A 21,538-nucleotide genomic window follows, 5' to 3' on the forward strand; every position below is an offset into this window, starting at 1 on the left:
TGGTACATGCTCCCTTTGGACCATCCAAATGAACAGTATAAAGGTAACATTTGGGTGTAGTTTATTCATTGGAAAAAAGAAAAAAAAAATGAAGACAAACCCCTGGGTTTACAATACTCAATTTTCAGGGGCGGGAAAGAACAGGATAAAAGCCCTATGTCAAGTCAGGACTTCAAGAACAGTTGCAAGTCAAAATTTGCTAACAATGGAGTTGACAGTTTCCTTTCTAAACTTACTGCCTGCTACCCAAAAATAAATGCACAGAGGATTGCTGAACGGGAAAGCTCCTTCCCAGAAGCCTCAATTCTTCCTCTGCAACTCCTTAGGGTGCCAGACTCACTTATCACGGGGCTGCCTGCTCTGCTAGGCAAAACTAGAACAGCAAAAACTGTAAAGAATCTGCTCATTTACCATTAATGAGATGCAGCATTTCTTTATACAGCACGAGCTTTGCAGAAAGGGCAGCAGGATGCATTTCTCCTCTGCACTTCAGTGTCTGTATTTAAATACTGTCCATGAAGAAAACCTACCAGTTTCCAGTTTAATCACAGGACACTTCTCTTCAGTACAGCACTGGTCATACACCTTTACACAGCAGCTATAATGTGCAACCATAGACAGAACTTAGGAACAGAGGCGGCAGTACTGTTCTCTCTCAACCTTTTATTCTTAAATGTTTATGCTTGAATGGGCCAGAACAGCATCCCCGCAAGAGCTGAAGTTACTTCTCCCTTCAGTATCGCTGTGTCCCTATTCACAAGTATAACTTGTAAACGCTGTTCAGCAGCAATAACAAACATGCTGTGCAAGGTGCTGCAAGCACGCACCAGTCTGAGTTTACAGATAATACACAAGTGCTTTTACTCTACCTTCAACACTGCATCTCGTGTGAGAAGCAAAGCTTATGGCAAAGAAAATCAATATTAGGCTAGATAATGCAAGAGCTTAGAATCTATAGCCATCAATATAATTAAGATGAATACAGTAGTCTAAGGTATTTTAAACACTTAGGATAGAAAATATTTGCTTTGAAGAACATTTAGAAGAATCATTAGTAGGACTGAATCTGACCTATACTCTTTTGGTGAGTATTGCCTGAATTAATGAAATATAACCTGTTGAACCAAACGAGTACCTTTAACGAAAAAGATCTTTACAAAGCTTTGCTTTTGATCCTAGTGAAAATGAAATAGTGAAGATAATCAGTCCGTACCGAATTGGCAGTCCCATCAGCCAGTGCCATGAACTTAACCAGGCCGCAGACTGGAAGTGTTACATACCTCACTTCCTGAACTACTTTCCAGAGGCCTTTTCACCTGGACTGGAACTTCTGACAGCGAGGTGAACACACTCAGTGTCACTGCTTCTTGCTGCCTGGAAGAGCTGGCAGCAGCTTTTCGGTCAGGTCTGATGTTTGTCACTTTTCTGTAAGCCTCCATTTGTGCACTAGGTTACGGTGGCTTTGTGACGGTGCAGAGACAGCATAGTGCAATGACACACTTGCTAACAGAATAAAAATGCTAATTTAATAGTGATTGTAACTATCAAGCAGGAAAAAAAAAGGTTACTAATGACAGTGGTGCATTTTTCCAGCAGTGTAACACATTTGGAAGTGAGATAATCTTCCATAATCGCACTTATGCAACTTAAGCTGTGGTGACTGAAGGAAGCTCCCCTGTGCCAAAGCAGACACCAGGCTGCCAGTTTTTGCAATATTCCTTTCCTTGTGTCCAGCTAACTGCACCCACTGCTCTGAGCACTTGCACAGCCTCAGTCTGTTAGCACAGCAATGGACTGCTCTCGATGTTGAGTGTATGAAAGATAATATCAGTCCCAGGTGTATGCAGTTTAGAGAAAACAAGTTGATTATCCGATTAAGACAGAGCTCCAGAAAAATGACACCCTACCCAAAACACTTAATATGGGTATAGAAATAGGATCTCTCTTCCAGTCTGCTGGAAGAAGTAATTACAGGAGTGGGACCTACGCAATATCAATTGCTGGATATTCAGCATTATGAACATCAGATTGAAGTCTGTGTAACTGGGTCCTAAAAAAGGCCCAGAAATTAATTTGCCAGAAACTTCAATGCTGTGGTACAGACACCAGTGATCTTCCTGCAGGAAGATGGCAATGGGGCTGTATTAGTGACACAAGTTAAAGCTTGACCAGGTGGGAGGAAAAAACACTTCTATAAATAGTCCATGGGTCCAAGAGTGGAATCTAGGCTAGCAAAAGACAGATTTAAAGAGTAAACTGAAAAGCCAGCCAACTTGACCAGTGAATGCAGCCTACAGAGTACTATAGCTACTCGAAGGAGCATCCTTCAGAAGGCCTCTGCCACCCCTCATGAGACATGCAGCATGGTGCAGAACTTCAGAGCTTTCCATGAGCTGACCTGGGACATGGATCACCACCTCTGCTGGTCCCCTGGTACGAGCCTCAGCTCTGCAGCAGACACCATGGTCCTCGGAGGAACTCCAAAGTGATGCCAGTTACTCCACTTTTGGACCAGGTTACTCGACCATAACAGGCCTCCGTGTTGCACTTCAACAAAGTGCCCAGTGCATCTGGCATAAGCAACAGCCTCGATGACACAGAGCAGGCACCCTCGCTGACAGCTGGTTGTGTATGCAGCACAAACCAACCACATAAGGCCTCTTGCTACTTCTGAGGCACATCGCAGAGATTGTCTGCATGTGGTGACCTTGGAGAAGTTGGTTCCAAGGCAATACATCAACACGCAGACATTGGCATTGCACCACTTCATCTCTAGAGTTACTGCAGCCAGAGCTGCCGTGCAAGTCACCACCCCAAGATTAAGGCTAAAAGCACTCAGCTTCTAAATCCATGCTGGATTATTACCTCCCTTCCACTCTGAAAGAGAAACAGCCTGCTCTGGGAGAGCTGCTGGTACTGCTTCAAGCATCCACTGGGGGCCAGTCCTGACAGTGCTGCCTTGTACAAGGCAGGCGTTTTGGAAGAAGAGATCACAGGAAGGTAGAAGAGAGGTGGAAAGCTTCAAACATTTAGATGCTTCAGCTCTGCAGACATTATCTGAGACCCAGTGCATGCAAAAGCCACACACATTTACATCTCTGACAGAACCAAACGATCAGGTTGGAACACCAAAACAGACAGAGCACAGGATGATTAAACTACTGTCATTCATTATGCTACCTCACTCCCTAGCACCATCTCTGGACCTCAAGTGGGAAAACACTTGGTCTGAACTGGCAGAAATCTGCTGGACCTCTCCAAAACGCAGCTGCAGTGGAGACTTGAAGAGGCCTCAGCACAGACCTTTCGAGTCTCTGAAGACACAGACAACTGTTCTTGAATTACTTACAAACTACCCACCAGAAGAGAAAGTTTTGGCCAGGAGTTTGTTTGCTTGGTAGGCCTGTGCTCTGTAATCAAGAAGTGCAGTAAGTGAAATGCAGCAGCCCTTCAGGTCATCCCTGCTGCACCTAGTGTCTGCAGAATGGCTCCAAGTTACCCTGATCTCCTTACCACAAGGCAAAATATTTATTTTTTTTTTTCCCCCCCTGAAATCAGAGAAGACTATCAGGAGCCTTATGAGCTTGTGTTCACAGCATGTCAGATGCACCTGATAGCCTGCCTGCTGCAGTAGGTTGCTACATGCAAAGGCACGCTCTCACCTGCTGGAAACTTCCAGTCGCCCGAATATTCTCAGGTTTCCAAAAGCCGTTTCAAAGAGCAGAGAGACAAGATTGAATTTTGCTGCTGGCAGGACTCTGACTTGATGTCAAAGAGGACAGTTAAGAGAGCAGTGGAGCTGCCCCTTGCTCTCCAATGCACATGTGAATAGAGATTTTGGAACAAATGGCTCCCTTGGATCTACCAAACCCCACTACTACAGTTGCTTTTGTCTGCTGGTATTTATTTATTTATTTTACAGGTTGCACAAACTAGGACTCTGCCCGCTTTCTGGACCTGATGGCAAATGGTATGGGAGAATTTGCATCAACACAGAGGATCTCACTGTTCTCCAACACAACACAAATGGGTAAGGTCAGCCCTGCCCACACCACCCATTAGGAATGGTGCTTACACCATTCTAGTCCCAAACCCATGCTCATTAAATTGGGGTGAGTAGGTGACTACTAGCTAGCATTACCCAAACCCATGCCAGGAAGCATGCCAGCAAACTTAACACCATGGAAAACCACAGGACAGTGCCTGAGCTCATGCTGCTGCCCTGCCTCAGTTTGTTAGCATCAGCAGAAGTAGCACAGCTGTAGTACCAGAGGCAAGAGAAAGGACAGGATATGTCCCTCTGGCACAAGGCTTCTACGCACCCTGCGTGGGTATCTTGTGTTCTGAACACACCAATTCTGGTTACGGGGACAGAAAGGTGTGGTCAGTGTGAGGGACAGACCCCTTGGTTACCCAGGGCTGCCTGAAGCAGCAGCAGGAACACCTACCAGCTCTCTAAGCAACCCTCAGCTAAGTAATGCAAACACAGGGCAGAGGAACAGACCAGACTTCTTGTTTACAGGCAGCAAAGGCCAGAGATGTTGCCACAGACCATACAGGAAAAATCTAAATGAAGAAACATAGTACTGAGATGCCTCCTACATGACATAAAGACGAAATTAAAACCATGATGGAAGAGTGGCGTATTTTAGAGAAGGATTTGGCACTAAAATCCATTGCAATCCGTCTTATCAAATGGAACTGAAACATCTCTAGGCGCGCTGCACCTTTTATGACCTTGAACTAAGGCAAGGAGGGCAGGAGCTGTGCAGAGATACAAAGGTATTAAGTCTCTCCAGAAGGCAGATATTGGCACCTGAATGTAACCAATGTCTCAGAACACTTACTTCCTCCAAGAATAGATAAATGTTTGTTGAATCACTACTGAGCTCCAGAAATCAAGAGCAATCAGCATTTTCTGTTGCAGTGACACTATAAGACCTTACATAGATTTAAATGAAAATTTCCAGCTATACAAGCTGAAAACAGTACTATCAGGAAAACAGAGGCCAGCACTGCTGGTTAAGTAAGGTAGAAGTTATAATATGTATTATAAGGCTAAAAAATACTGGTTGATAAAAAGCTGTGTAAAATTAAGCACCAAACCTACACTTCTCAGTAACCTGGCAGTTAACTGTTTCAACAAAGTCTAGAGCTAATAATCCTGCGTGCCCAGTTACAAAACAAGTTTCACACCTGAGATACTATCAGGTACAGACTAAAGAAAGAAAAAACAGCCGTGTGTTTTATTTATTAGAAACTACTGCTTCCTTCTTTGCGAACCAAGGGGAAGCTTTTGCCTGCGGTACTGCACAGAACACATACCACTACAGGATGTTCATAGCTTTCTTCCTCTTTTCAGTTAACCACAAAAATCAAGTACAGTTTTAAAGAGAGGAGCCTATTTGGATGCCTTTGTGTATATTTAATGCCACCAGCCAAGTGATGTTTCTATTTACTTTGGCTGACTGAGGGGGAGTAAGAAAAAAAAAAAAAAGTCTCCTTACAGAGAACGGCCACATCTTAGCTGTGCTCAGGGAGAGCCATCACATGGCTAGGGGAGCAGGAAATAACTTACAGTTCACTCAAAGCAGCACTAAGCAATTCTGTGGTTTCAAATCTCAGCCTGCGGACTTGCTGAAGCTGTATCTTCCCGTATACAGCTTCTTAATATAGCCGCTTCCAAACTGGAGAGTCTGGTCCTCCCTGGAGAAAGCGCAGCAGAGGGTGGAGCAGCGCGAGAAGCCTGAGGAATATCCCACTGGGGTTGTGCTTCCCCCTCTCTCAGCCAGTTCTCTTTTCTATAGCAACGCTGGCAGTGACCTTGGGCCAGCGAAGATGAACTAGGGAGAGATGTCTGACGGGCATACCTCAGGCTGAAGCACACGGTAAAGCAGCAGCCAACAGCTGGCTGGCACAGACTGCCTCTCCTCCTGCGATGCTTTGATGAGTTAAGAGAACGTAAAGTGTGCTTGGTTAGAGCAATGTGCCAGGTGAAACACCAGCTTCATCAGCGAGAACAATGTTGGGGAACCAAGAAACAGGGAGATAAGGGAACGGAGGGAAGAACAGTGAGGAAGAGAGACTTTCCTACCTCCAGATTGTGGATGCAGGGGCTGGGAGGAAAAAAGGAAGTTTTGGAGGCAGCTGAGGGACAAAGGGAAAAGAGGAAATAAGGGGAAGAAATCATTTTGCTGGTACAGAAGGGCAGAAACCTCTTTAAAGAAAAAAAAAATGCAATGAGGGAGTGGAAGAAGCCCTAATAGAAACCGAGATGCAAAATTCAGGGGACAGAGGTCATAGCGCAGGGCTTTGAACTACACCAGCTGAATGGGACTTACAGAAGAAATAAAAGCTAAATTGATTCCTAAAATATCATTACCAACTTCACAGTAATCTGCTGTACAACAATCTTAAAAGAGTTCTGTTTCCTTAAAAAGAACACATTTTCCATGTAGAATATTAATGGTATATTTTACAACAGAAGCAGTTTAAGTGGTAGAACGTTTTATACTTGTCTTCACCCCTAGCTTAGAAAGATATTAACACAAAAATTGCTATTCATTTCTTTCCTTATCGACATGTCACGTATGTGTAAATAAATCTTTGGTTGTCACTTCAAGGAGGGAGAAACCATTTACTATTTAGTGCCAAATTCCAATATTCAAATCTTTCTTTATAGCCTGCAGAACAGCAAGGCAACTATTAGGTTTCGCTACTTAGTGCTCAGAGATGTCATTTAGGAATCCATATTCTAACTTAACCTTTCTTGTAAGGTATTCCCAAGTGTCTTGGCTAACCTTGAGGAAGCAATCATCAACGATAATAAGAGCAAATGTGTTTTTGAAGTGTTTGCAAACTCAGAAGCAAAGAGTTATCTTTCCATAGCTAAGAGTTCAAGTAATGGAATACAGTTTTCTTAGCTTTTAACAGGAGAAAATGCTATTTTCTTTCAGTAGGTTGGTGTTACTCATACTGCAGACTCAGTACCCCAGCATATAAAATATGCTTATAGAGCACAAATAGGTTCCTGTCTAGCTCTACTGCTCTTATGCTGCATGGTGGCTAATTAACAAGGGGAGATAAAGGCAAGGCAACGCATTCACTTTGAAGGGAAATGAGATGAACGTGGGGGAATTCTGAATTGCACGTGAAGTTCTGACGGGCAAAACAGTGTGCGAAATCATCTTAGAGAAATGGAAACACTTACAACCTTGATTAGCAAGCCTTAATGTGATCTTTCAGCTCTAAGCTAGACACACTGGAAAACTGGAAAATCCATTAACACCGTTCCTCAGAAAACTTAAAAGAAAAAAGCTGCCTGGAGTAAGGATTTTAAGGGCACCTGATTAAACATTATAGGGAAATGGCCTCACCACGCTGTGGATGCACGTATGAAGGCATGTGCGTAACGAAGGTGAGATGCAATCTGCCAGTGTACTAGGGAGCTCTGCTGCAACACTTCCCTTGCCAGCAACGAGCTCTTCCTCAGAACATTAAGTCTACAGGAACTGAGTAATTTGTAAGATGCTTTAATGAACTTCTACCAGAACTGTAAGTTTTCAATGTCAGAACACTGATTTGAGATGCCTAAAATGTCCTGCACTGCATAAACACGAAGAGGTGTCACGAGAATTATCTACCCTTAACCCAAGGGTGGTTGAAAATTCTTCAAATTCAGTAAGGCATTTAGCAAGTGAGCAGTTTTCTGCCGGAGTGTCCCTGTAACTGTTTGTGTTACATCTCTTTCCGTTTGGCCCTCCTAGCACACTGCTCCTGCTGCACAAAGATCATAGCACACTACAATTTTAGAGTGTAACTGGAAAACTCCAGGAATGTAATTGCATAGCTACTCTGCCCATTTTAGTGGTTACCCAGGCATAAACAACATGTCTGGGAGCCACAGAATTTAGCATGGCAGTGTACCCAAGCAAATATGTTGAGAAACAAGACTACATCTACAGCGTCTGACCAAGTCACATCCTGGTAGCGTGAGGGGGCTGTTTAAAACCACCCATGAAGATGCACTCCAAATTCTGCTAAACCCACTTTGCATGATTTACTGTTACAAGGAAAAGCTAGCAATTAAAATAATGCCTCTCTGCCCAAGCAACACATAATGCCAACTGTTCTTGAGGAAATCATACCCTAACCTACCAAGAAGCAACTCTGCCTAGTGCCCATGACACAGTTTCGCTGCTTCCTGTATTTTAGTATCAAGGTATTAGGTCATGAAACCTTGTGTTCTGCACTACACTCAGTTTTATTTCTGTACTACTAGGATTGCTCAAGAGACAAGCCTACGAAACACGCTCAGTGGAAGCGAGGACACCGTGAATCTTACCACAGTGCTTTAACTGAACAGCAAGCATCCTAAAAGGACACGGAAAAGCTCACCAAAACCATCTCCAGTGCAGTCTCCAGTGCAGACAGTTCTGCCTATAGAAGGTCAAGAGAAAAAAAAAAAATAATAAAAAAGCCTTTTGTCATGCTGGTTAATGAACTACTACGATGTTTCTTCATGACAATCATCGCATGCAGATCACTTCAACTCTTCAGTACGTTCCAGTGCTGAGACAGGAGCTGCTGGTGGATAACGCTGCTGTTGCTGTACCTACAGCTGCTACTACCCGACGGCAGTGGTAAACAAGTTCTGAATTCCTGCCCTACTAGAGACACCAAGAACAGAGCAATAAAGGCCAGGAGCTCTACAGAAAAGTCCGTGACGTTTCTTTGGACAGACACATCATAACTCCACTAAAGGAGATTTGAGATCTAAGCTCTCAGTAATCTCCAGGATTACCTTTTCTACTCTGAAAGGAGGTGGTAGAAGAGGTGGTGGTTAGCATCACTTCCATGCTCTGCTTACTACAGATCAGGCTTATACCAGTCCCTTGAAAACTCCAGAAGAAATCGTCCCAGAGCAAACATTCTAGCAACAAGATCCAAATCAATATTTATGATCAGATAAAGCACAGAAAATCACAAATTCTACATCAAAGGAGCAACAAAGTAGTTTTTCCATTCACATATTCGCATGAAAGAGCAAACTAGGTCTTCATCTTCTCACAACAAACTACCTCGTCCTTATGTGTTCTCCTTAACACGCAGTACCTGGACATCTTGGTGGAAATCCCGTAGTCGAAGCATCTTATGAACGTTCACCTGAATCCTACACTAAAACGTGTGCTCCATCTTTGGGCTCCTCTGAATTCCTCCACCTGGTTCTTAGCTGTGGAGAGCTGCCGAGTTGCAACACAGCAGCTTGTGACTACAAATTGCTTTCATCCTGTTGGGCCTGTGCGCTGCAAGATTCCAGAGCGCATTATCAGGAGCATGAGTGGTATTCAGGACCGGCTCATTAACCACAGAGACTTTCAGCACTCAACTACCTGCAAAACAGGGGAAAGGTCTGCAAAGTAGCTCAGAAGAGACTGCAAGAGCTCTGAAGCCTTAATGAACTGAGGCACTCGTTCCAGCCAGATATTACTAGATCACCTCTATGCTTAGAAGCACATAACGCTTCCTCACAAAGATACACAGCGACTGAGCTGGGTAGCAGGACTCACCTTGCACATCCAGGTGTGCAGCACATGAGTTGACATAGTCAGGAGACATGCGACCTCTACGGTCACTCAGGCAGATATAAAAATTTACAAGTACAGGCTGAATTTCTATCTTAAGATAAATTGAATAGGAGATTTAGGTAAGAGCCAGAGTTACCTACTGACTTCAGTGGAACTCCAACATCTGAATTTGTCTCAATCTGGAACGAAATCCCACTTTATGACTTTCTCTCAAACACATTTCAGTAATGAGACAATGCCTAGTAGAGTATTCACGTGTAGTCTCAACATTCCTCATCCATGAGCAAATTATTTGTTTGCTGCATAGTTCACTACCTTAGTGTAATAGTAGGCTGTAAGGAAAGTAAAAACAAGAAACACATGGAGGCAGTGTGGGGACAATGGCTTGCTCTGAAGGCTCCAGTCTGACCTGTTCCTGTGAAAATCAATTTGTAGGCACAGATTTAGTTCAGAGGAGCTGTCAAAAACCAGTGGCATTCTCTCTAGAATGGAAGGTTACTGCTGACACGTCGTTTAGTATCCAGTGGTGTCGTTTCCCTAATGAGGCATCTGAAGATGTTACATGGCTTTTGAGAAAACAGGACAGACATACAGAAAAGACATCTAGGCACAACTCAACATCCTTGCGCTTCAGTGCGCTACACGGTGCCCTTTGCCTTCTCCCCCACATCTCAGTTAAGATGATAAGGGAAGATGAAATCACCACCACTGTCTAAACAGATGACTACGTTCTTCCTATCTTTCCAAGGGATAACTCCTTTTCAAGAGACAATCTCAGCTTCTCTGATACCTTCGTGGATGCGCAGCCTGCAGCACAAACTCCAAGGGGCAGAGCCCCAACACCTCCCTGCCACATGATGCTGCCCATTTCTCAGGCCTGTGGTCAGCCATCGAGTCCTAGTTGATGCTATTTTCACAGGCACAAGTAATCTTATGAGATGGACAAAATCTTTAATTCTTATCAATCAACATCTAACCCCCCCCCACACACACACTTAGATTTTCACTCTGTTTTATCTCAACTATTACTGCAACTTCTCCTTTGGCTCTGACAACTTTACTCTGGTCACATGCAGTTTTAAAAGCAGCCAAAATAGTTTTCTTAGTTTACTGCTGTGTCACTTCTCTTCTTGCATTCTTTACCAGTTCCTGTTTACCACATCACTACAGAGAGATCTCACAAACAAGCTAATCCTTGCCTTACTCCCTTGTCCGAGTGACGAGTCCCACTTCTAAGCAGTATACAATATCCATGCTCCATTACCTACTTCCAATGTTATCAAGTGTTACACAGTTCTCATGTTTGCTTTCCTGAGGTCTCCCATATATATAAAGCTATTTCTACAGAAATTAGCTCATTCTTTATCACTGACATTATTGAGCACTATAAATCATGCAAATTAATGAAGTATCTTTATTAGAATAGATTAATTGGACACCTCACATTTTTTCTTAAACTCGTTCCTTATGATGAAATTGAAGTGAATGACATACAGGGATTTAAAGAAAAACTTCGAAGTTCAACACAACCATGAAAATATTTCAGTAATATATAAAAAAAGTAATCTACTAGCTCATGTTAAGGTAAGTTTAAATACACTTATTTATAATAAAAATAAGTTAGACTTCTACGGATGGTAGGTTTTATACCTGACAGGTAACAAATGTCACATCTGAATGAAAGCTAGTTAGATGCTTTACATATATCTATGCAACTTGGAAAGTCCTGAAGGGCTACGTGCTGGATACCTACTGTAAGTAGTTCTACATCTGGATCCAAGTTTTAACTCAATTAGCTGCAGCTAAAGCTTTAGCTATGAGCCAATGACTTGTTTTTGCTCCTTACAGATTAAACTTTCAAAGATATTTTGATTGCTTATAGACTCAAACAAGCATTTTACAGCTCAGCAAGTTAAAAAAACAGGAGTCAAAAATCAGTACAGTTGTCTACTAGGCAATGAGATCCCCCAAGTATCGGTAGTCCTCCATAAAATGGTATCACCCCAGCAACACAAACACAATTATGGCTCTTCACCACTTCCATCACTCCCAGGTAATTTGTGTTTATCAGTCATAATGACTTAAGATGCCATCAAAATTATGTCAATGTTGAAGATCAGAGGTTGCGAGTGCTCGATCAATATTCAGCTACTTAATTTCCATAGAACAGAAATTGGCTGGTGGAATCCTCAGCGTTATTTCAATGTAGCTGCCTTGTAAACAAACACAGTCACAGGAAAGGCTGCTGAAATAAATCAGCCCTGCGGTGCCAGGCGCCTTCTTAACCAGGACCCTCAGGAGTGATGTGAGCACTGTGCCCTCCAGAAGAGGGCTACAAGTTAGTAGCGCAAAAAGAATACCTAGGACTGTAGTTGAATATCTCATCTGTTCCTGTTGCATTCGCTTCCCTAGTCACATAAAAAGGTTAGGTAAAACCTAACCTGAAGTGATGTTGACATGGCAGGCATGCATCACATCAAGCAGCGAACCCATGCCCTAGCCTGGCAGAAAAGCCACCTGTAGCAGTCAGCTCAACGTGTAGGAAAGCCAGCTCGCAGCATCCTGTGAAACTTGCAAGGTTTTCCTTTCCTAAAAAGCATCATTTATTTGCCTGAAGTATGAATAATTCAAATGTGCATATTGAGAGATCAAATATCACAAGTATTACAGAAAAAGGGCATTCACCAGCACAGCGTGCTGCCACTGAGTTACAGTCGAGCCAAAAGGTCAATAGTATTGAGCACACCATCAGGCTCTGATGGGCATTTTGGACTCAAACCGGACAGCTGAGGCAGTTACCATCCATCCCCAGGTGCCCGCTCCAACCCGGAGACAGAGATGTTTAAGCTGTTCAGGAATCAGTTTCCAAACTGCCACTGTGTTTGGCTCTGCCTAAAACATCTGATTTAGTGTCTCTGGAACTCTGATGGTCTTCTGGACTTGAGCCCTCAGGTATATGGCAGAGACCCTCCACTACAGTAAGATGAGCTTGTACCTAGCCTGGAAATCATGTAGGGCAGGGGGAATAGGGGAAGGAACAGGCCACAACTGGGGAAGCCTCAACTGGAAAGTCATCCAAAATTCAGCATAAGCCACAAGAATGCTTAACTACAAAAAAACATGAAGCGAGTCACGTCTACAAAGCTATCAACCTGCCACAGATCACATCACCCAGATACTACAGAGATATTTACCTCCAAAGCCTGCCTTAAACGTTATTTATGCAGAAGAGTTGAGAACTTGAGTAGGTGAGTGTTACAGCCAAGCGTAACAAAGTGTTCACTTGGCAAGAAAAATCTGAATTGAAGGAAAACAAATTTAAACACACAAGTTCCTCCACTATTTTTTAATTTGGAGGTGTCTTACTTTTTTTTTTTTTTTTTGCCAAAGAGCTAAACATGTGAAATGTGTGCCTGAAAATATTTCAATGAAAAATTTCTTACATATGCATTACTTCACACACACACAAAAAGTCTCCTCTTTGCGTGCTTTGCGATCACACCTTCCGACCAGTTTTAACCTAATTGCTGTGACAGCATCTCAGATTTAGCTCACCCCAGCGTAAACATCACCTGCTTCCTGTTCGGGCACTACACCTCTCGCTTCCCTTGAGGGAGACGGGGCTGACCTGACCGACAGCACCATTTCAAAGTCCAGAGCTATGTGGGAGCACCGTGATCACCGACGTCCTGCTCCGAGCCACAACTTCCAGCCCATAAAACATCCCCACGGCACCGCAGCGCTTCCGTGCATCCCAGGGCGCCGGGTACCCATCGGAAATGGCTCCCAAATGGTCGTTTCCACAAGAGGAGCAGGTTTCGTTTCATTTTTTCAGAAATACAGTGATTTGGTTTCCTGAAAGAATTATATTTTTTTCAAAAGGAGACTGACTTCTGAAGCTGTTCAGTGGTTGTTTTTTTAAAAATAGAGATGAGTAGAGTTTTGCATTAGCACACAAGAAGGCATTCTGAAGATGAAGAACTGAAAAACTGACTTTTGAAGCTGTCAGGCGGCCGTTTGGTAAATACAGCTGAGCAGCTTTACACCAACACGCGAGAAGATATTCTGCGGGTGAAGAACTCAAAAGCTGACTTCGGAAGCTGTCTGTTACGAACACAGGCGGGTACAGCCTCACCTTAGCGCACACGGAGGCTCTCTGGAGACGCAGAGCTGGCTCCGCGGCTGGTCCCCCGGCAGCGCCGTGCCCTCCCCGAGCAGCCCCCCGAGGATGCCGCCCCGGGGCCCCCCCAGCGCGGCCCGGCCCGGCCGAGGCAGGCCTAGCACCGGCCCGGGCCTTGCCGCGGCTCCTCCCGGCCTGGCGGGGCGGCCAAACTTCCCCAGCCGGCTGTGCCCGCTCCCCTCCCGGGGCCGCCGGCCGAGCCCCCCCGGCCCGGTCCCTCCCTCCCCGGAGCTCCGGTGGGCAGCGGGCAGGGGGAGCCGCCGGCCGCAGCCCCCCCCCACGCCCCCCTGAAGCCCCCCTGAGCCGGGCGCGGGGCTCACCACGCATTTCTTGCCGAGGAAGCCGAAGAGGCTGTCGTTCTCCTGCGGGGTGAGCAGCAGGGAGCCCACGTTGGTGACCCGCCGCGGCTGCGGGGGCTGCTGCTGCGGGGCGCCGCTCATGGCCGGGGCCGGCCCGGCGGCGCTGCCCTCCCTCGCCGCCCTGCAACCGCTGGCGCTCTCGGCCCCTTCTTCCTCCTCTTCTTCCTCCTCCTCCTCCTCCTCGTCGTCGTCCTCGTCCGGCCGCCGCCTCACGGCAGCCGCATGGCGGAGCCTGCCGCTGGGGGCCGGGGACACGGAGGGCGGCGGGCAGCCCGGCCGATGGCTGGCTGGCCGCCCGCCCCGGGCGCCGGGCTAAACTTCCAACTTCGGCCCGGCTCCGGCGGCCGCACGATCCAACATGGCAGCGGGGGCGGGCGAGACCACGGCGGGCGGAGGGGAGGCCGGCGAGAGACGGAGCGAGAGCGCCGCCGCCTTTTCCCCTTCTTCCTTCCCTCCCTTTCCCTTCCGCTCCCGCCCCGTCGCGGCCTCGCCTCGCCCAGGGCCTCTCCCCGCCGGCCTCCCCCTAAATACCTGCCGGGAGGAGGAGGAGGAGAGGAGGAGGAAGGGCGAGGGGAAGAGGAAGGAGCGGGGCTTAGCGCCGCCGCTGCCGGGATGGGGGCAGGCGGAGCGCGGCTGGAGCCCGGCACCGGGCTCCTGTCAGGGTTTTTAAGTCAGAAGCCGTTCAACGAGTAACTCCAGAACCTTTTATTTATTTATTTATTTATTTATTTATTGACCTTTTCTCTTTGAAAGAAGCAGGTTTCCGTGAATAGTTCCACCGTGCACATTACCGGGTGGATGGCGCAGGGTGGGCGGTGTTCGCGGTGCGGCAGCGGGTCCCTCTGCGAGGTCACACAGGCAGGGAGCAGCGGGGCTCCGAGCCCTGAACCCCGCCTGGTGCTGCCTTCTGCAGCTGGAGCTGAAATAACTAAAGGTGTTAGCGGGTATTTCGGGCTCCCTGAGGGGCCAGCTGCCGAGGAGACCTCCTGTCTGCAGGCAGTGTTGTCAGACGGATTTCTCATCCCCCCCACTTCTCTCCTCTTGACAGTAGCAGAGATGGAGGCTGAAGGCCTTTGGAAGCTTCAGGATCCTTGGCACAGCTGCCGTGTGCCCCGTCCAGCTTCCAGCTGCCCAGAAGAAATGCTTGTGAAGGCTAGGTGAAGACAAAAGTGAAAAAGAGGTGGCTAGGTGAGCACCTTCCTAGTCTTCTCGGTGTTTTTGAGTGGTGTGTATGGCAGCTTCACCTCCTCTGATCAATTAATTGCCCATCTGGAAGATGCTAAAGCAATTCCACCGTCATGTTTGACTTTGTATTAAAGGGAAGAGCCGATGAAGCACAGGAAGAAAGGAGCTAGAAGAGCACAGGAAGAAAACATGTGAACACAAATCTTATGTGAAGCTGTGCTGAGTTCTTTTCCTATCCTCCCAAAAGATTGGGCAGGAACAGATGGCAACCCCTTCTGCTCTGCTTACAGGCCCTGTTCACCATGCTTAAAAGAGCCTGTAGCTGTGTCCGAAAATATAAGGAAGACAGGACATAGTGCAAAATCCTGAGCTTTTAGCATAAAAAGAGTTTAAAATATATGCACGCAGGACTCCTCAGTGTGCAGATCTCACAGAAGTGGCTTGGGTCTTTGCTATAAAGGAACAGCAAACAGTAGGAACCAGTTCTTTCAAAGTATTTTTCAGCAGTCATAGGTACTTCAGCTTTCATTCCTTTCTTGTGTAAGTATGTGCATATTTTAGTGGAAGGGGAAATATTTTAGCTAAAGAATTGGCAGCATTCCGTTTGTTGAAAACGTATGTAAAGAGATAAAACACATGGAAGCACTTTGCAAGGCACTTTTTTTCTTTCCTTTTTTTCACAATTATTTTACAGCCAGAACCTGTTTCAAGGAAACTTTGTATGTGTCTTGGTGGTCGTAGTGTAAATAGCTAAAAATATAATGCATCTTTCACAGGTAAATGCTGGTACTTTCCTCACCTCTCTGACATGTTATGTTCATTGTTTTTTTTTCCTCACTCATTTCTGTTAACTTTTACTGTTTGTTCCTTACTGTGTAGATCCTTCCATTCAAACAGAGTTCTGGGTGATAGTTCTTTTTGCTTCACACTGTTCCTCTCAGACCAGCTGGCTGGTAGCTATTCTTAAGGGCCTTTTAACCTTCAGGCTCTATTGTTGGGATTTTGTATGCTTTTTTAATAGGGGTAGACAGGAAAGGGAAGAAAAAAGGGCTATTTTCAGATCTTGTGTTTCATTAATTATGCAAAAGCTGTTTCTGTTTTTGTGTCATGGCAAAGCAGTGAGTCCTGAAGTGAAATGGAAATATCAGTATCTGCTGATGAGTACAAGGTACCCAAAGAAAAATAGATTTTTGCCTTTGGCATTTACAATTGGAGTAATATCAGCAAAGAGCTGCTATTCCTGCATAAAACATCCAGTTTCAACAAAATTCTGCTAAGCAAAGCCACCAACCAGAACTACCTGTCTATATTTTGAAGAAATTGCAGTGTTCTTTCTGACCTCTCTTAGGGAAGATGCTGTCATTTTTTATCCTAAGCTTTCCTCTGAATGTACTGCAGTAAGAAGCTTCGAGCTGTGTTGCCCACTCCTGATGCCAATAAACTTTGTGGGAAACTGCTCTTCATTTGCATTTATTCTATTTAAGATACCAGCTCATAAGGCCAAGGAACTGGAGTATATCAAAAGTGACATTCTTATGTCAGTATAAGCACCTGTAATGATTTTAAAGTGTTATATTATAAATATGTATTTAATAAACAGATTTTATTTTCCTTGTCAGGCTTACCTTTGACAGAAATTATGTGTCTCTGAAGTTCATCTTTAAATGGGGACCTCTATTTTTCCCAGTAATTTTTTTGCCAGCTGCAAATTGAATTCTATAACTAGGCTGAAGTTACACACTGTGAGATTCAGAGTTTAAATATTCACCAGATTTCAAAAACAGCATTTTGCAATTGAAAGTGGAATAAAAAGCTGAGCAAGACTTTCTACTTAAAGTTGATTTTTCTAGAGCTACGAATCAGAGTATATTTCAAAGTTTTTTTGAAGTTCTAAATTTTCTCAGTGCAAGAAGTTAGTTTTCCAAGGAGTTTTTATTTATTTATTTATTTATTTATTTATTTATTAAATAGCGACACTGTGTTTCTCAAATCTTGATTTTTGTCCCAGTACTGAATTTAAGTCATACAGTGCAGTTGTCTTATTGTCCCATCCATAAGGTGAAGAGACAGCTCATTACACCAAAGAACAAGCAGGCGTAAAGGTGAATGTAGATCTCAACAGAAAACATCTCCAGCCTTCTCTCTTCGATCTCATAGTCAATGGGAAGAGGAGCAGCACGGTACAAATGCAAACATTGCTACAGCAACCACAAAAGCATGGCTGGGGGAGATCAAAGTTGTGAACGTATGATTAGTGTCACCACACTGAAGGGGTATGTCAACAGGGTAGCAGAAGAATGGACAAAAAAAAGGAAAGGCTCGTTTCCCTCAACACCCTTTCTGGTTGGGCCTGTAGAAAACACCAGTCCATTTACTACAAAACCACTTGTGGTAGCCAAAAAAGAGGAACTCTCATTGTGGTTGGAAATGGTTTTTGAGCTGTGAAGATACAAGTTCTCTTTTTTTAAGTAAACCGCATTGCTTTTCTCTGCATAGACCTCATTTAAGAGAATTGGGTATAAATCGTTGCTGAACCGACGACAAATAGCATATTAACAATCTTACTCACAAGTTCATTCACTTCTACTCCCCGTGCACCAAACCTTTAAAAGTTTAGGGACTGCAGCCTTTTGTGGAGGTAACTGAATCATCTGTTAACTTAGAGCTCAGTTCAGGTTCAGTCGCTGTATTTCCCTTCTCACAGAGATTTTGTATGATCTGTTTCAGGCAGGTAATAGGCTGGAATAAAGAGGATCTGGAATCTGTCGTGTTTTTTTTTTTTCTTCTCTATATTGTATTTATATCCTATAATTTTCAGACACAGAAGGACATGAAGTAGGCACAGATGTTGCAAAGTAGACAATTAATTAGTAAAGCCTCTGCTGACTCCTTATGAATATGGAACTGTAGTGTCAGTGGGAAGAATCCTCTCCCTTTGTGGGCTGGCTGGCAGAAGCGTGTCCTCGCTGCTACAGTGAGCAGACTGAAGCCTGAGAACCAATGCAGCAGGACAATAAGTTCTTTCATTTCTTGCACGAATGCTGTCTTGGGTGCCAGCTAGAACTTTTTCTTTCCCTGTAGTGCCTGTTACTCGTCTTTGTTTGCTGTATCTTCTCTAGCCCTTGTTTTCAACCTCAGACTGTTTACTTGAGAATGAAGGAATGCAATTTGCGCCCTTCTGTTTTGCTCAGCAGAGGATAACATTGATTTTGCTTTGGATGTAGAAATGCATTTTGAATATATTGATGTAAGATACTGATGTGTTTTTTGTTTTGTTTTTAATTTTGAAATCAGTTACAGGACTCCCTTTACGGCTCCTCTACAATTCTTTAAAGGCCTGAAGCGTTGGACTGTATTACTCTCCTTTCCAGGACTGTGCAAAAAACAGACCAAACTGGAACGTGAGGCATCTTCTCTCTCCTCTTAATACTTCTTTATTATGCAAGTATGGTGATCATTGTCTGCAGTAACAGTGGAACAATTCTGTAGCTGCCCTGCAAATTAGAAGAAAATGGTATATGTCCCCAGTCTAGCTATCATCATAGCTCATCTTCAAAATTGTGTACCACAGGGTTTGTTGAAACACTCATTTTATTCTTCTTGCTTGGCTCATACCTTAGTGTGATTCCTGAGTTTTACACCCAGCAATAAATATGAGCAGAGTATATGAGTTGATTTTGATTTACCTGCAGGTATTAAAAGGAACTTTCACTCCTTCCTCCAAGTTTCCTGACAGCTTTTAAATTCAGTGTAATGAAATCTCCCTCCAGCCATTAATCAGCCACCATAAAGCTCAAGAACTTCACCGGTTAAAAAAAAAAAAGAAAAGCATCCTTTACTGTGATCTGCTAATACGTTGTTATAGCACTTTTCCTTAACAGAAGTCTCTGGCTTTGAGACATCAGCTCTTGTTTGCAGCGACTGCCCCCCACCCTGATCAGCGAGCTTGCGGCCTTGCTGAGCTGAGGGTAGTGCAAGGCAAGTGCATGCGAAATCCACCCTTTTTACTGGCAGAGCTAAGGATGATGATCATGTCTGCACTCTGAGCTAGCCTGAGATCTGTCATCTGCTCCCAATAGCAGGAGATGAGCAACTCCCAGTGAGCAACTGTCAGATACGTAATGCAGCTCAGCAACAATTGCAGCTTGGATCCTGGTGGCTGGCTTAATAACTTCCCTGTAGTTTTTCTTTCTCTCTTCCTCTGTCTCCCCTGCCCTCCCATCCAGCACTGAACAGCCTGAAGGAATAGGCACGGACTGCACTTTGGTTCCTGTTGGGGTTGTGCTGGGACTCGCTCGACCAGATCCTTGCTGCAGCTCCGGGGCGTGCCACTTGCTCTGCTGCTGCCCTCCCGTAGGGTCAAAGAGCCACATCCCATCAAAGGTCAGCCTTCATCTGGCAGATGTTTTCAAACCCAGGGCTTCACTGCTGCTTCAAACTGTCTCTGGCATTAGTGCTTCTTTAATTGTCTTGCTTCTGTGTGGTTTTGCTAGTTTATATTAAAAAAAAAAAAAAAAGAGGGGGGGAGGGGGGGTAGTCTTCATGCATCAGCATTCCTGAAGGCTTGTTGCTCCACCTCATAAAGCAAGATTGAGAACATGCGTATCTTGATCGGCCTGATTTTTGTCGTCAGGATTATTTATATCTGTTTCAGGCCAACTAGAGCCACTGGCGTGGTGACCTATATTGTTTTTACAGGAAAACGAGAATATGCTTAACAAATACAGAACCCTAACAAACCGATAAGCAAAATGAAATGGAACACATGGCGAACTGTCGTGAGAAGACGGATGAAAACCATCAGATTGTTTTTCAAAACTACATATGCAATTGACTACTGCTTGTGTAGGTGATGCATCAACAAGACAACCTGCAGCCTGTCTAGTTGTTTCACCTCAGAGACAAGTCTAAAAATAAATCTTAATTTTTGAATCATCCTAGTAAGTAAAGATAATCAAATTTCTGTAAGACCTGAGGAATATCTAGAATTTAGCACAGACCGCCAAGTTATTCTAATTGGTATTTTCCTGGCTACCCTATTATTACATTCAATTAAGGACTCTTCCCATGGTATGTTAAGGTGGCACAAATAAATGGTATCAGCGCGTCATGAGGATATCTACCACTTTATTCATGCTTGTCAACAAAGTCACGCTCCTCGCAAAGAAGCAGGAGTTTCTAATTTCTTCTATGAGAACTAATCTTTTTTTTTTTTTTTTTCTTTTTATTAGTATTTAGTTAAAATTCTGCCAGCACAGTAGTGCCTGAAGCCCTACCCTCGTTTGGTGCCTTGGTGCCTTGTAAGTATGTACAAGAACCCAGCAGCTCCTGCCCAGGGAGGAGACATTAAACGTGGAGCAGCACATCCGCATCCTGCCTCTTAAAACCAATCATCATTGCATAAATATTGACTCTGTAGATTACAACCTGAAGTAGAGACATTTATTTAAGTTCCTTTGATCCATTTTCTTTCAATACTTGTTTGCAACAAATAAATATTGGAGGATGTGCGTGTACCACTTTTTTTGGAAGGTACCAGAGTACTGCAAGCCCACCATGAAATTTGATGAAAAATATGTGTCTCAGCTTCAGACCTACTATTTTCTCAGCTGATAGGATATTTTTTTTTGTGCATTTTAAGAGGGCTAGAATTGAGTTTATTTGAACTCATAACTATAGACTTGGTTTTCAGCGTTTGCTGTAACTGCATACATGCAGTGCTGGCCAGCTTTGTCCAGTTAGGTTTTTTTGGCCTTGAATTTTCTCATATCTATTTAAAAATGAAACCAAATATCTTCATTTAAAATACTTTCACAATAATTTCAATAAGACAAGTAGCTGTTTGAAGACTCAAAACCTACAGCACAGTTATTAAGGCTTTCTGGGAAAATACTTGCTACTGCTGGAGCAGCTCTTTCACAGAGGTCATGGCGTGGAGCCAGGAGAGGTTGGTAGACGGCTAGGCAACCAGGAAAAGAACAAGTTTGTCAGCATGTACAGCTGATTACTGTGAGAATAACTTTCCATAAGCATAGCCTGCACGGTGTTTGCTTAAGAGGGGTTTAATTTTTCACTAAAGTCCCTAGCAGCTAAGTTGTTTTAGGCTGTGGCAGAAAGTCATTTGTTCAAATCAGATGAAAGAAGGAGCAGTATGGCTTTTAATAACATCATGTTGCGGTAGGATGAGGTAGGATATTTCAATATTTATAGGCAGTATGGGATCATTC

General features: G+C 44.3%; 1 protein-coding gene across 2 annotated transcripts in view; it reads right to left on the reverse strand.

Moving 5' to 3' along the window:
• WASL (WASP like actin nucleation promoting factor) overlaps positions 1–14,583 on the reverse strand; it is a 49,719-nt gene extending 35,136 nt beyond the window's left edge. For both annotated transcript variants that reach the window (XM_084301616.1, XM_084301615.1), the window contains exon 1: positions 14,088–14,583. In XM_084301616.1, the coding sequence (XP_084157742.1) occupies positions 14,088–14,207 (120 nt within the window). In that variant the 5' untranslated portion in view covers positions 14,208–14,583. The remainder of the gene's footprint in view (positions 1–14,087) is intronic.
• Between the last annotated feature and the right edge of the window lie 6,955 nt (positions 14,584–21,538).

Source organism: Netta rufina (genome assembly GCF_964035555.1).
Source record: "Netta rufina genome assembly, chromosome: 1".
In the NCBI taxonomy this organism is placed as follows: Eukaryota; Metazoa; Chordata; class Aves; order Anseriformes; family Anatidae; genus Netta; species Netta rufina.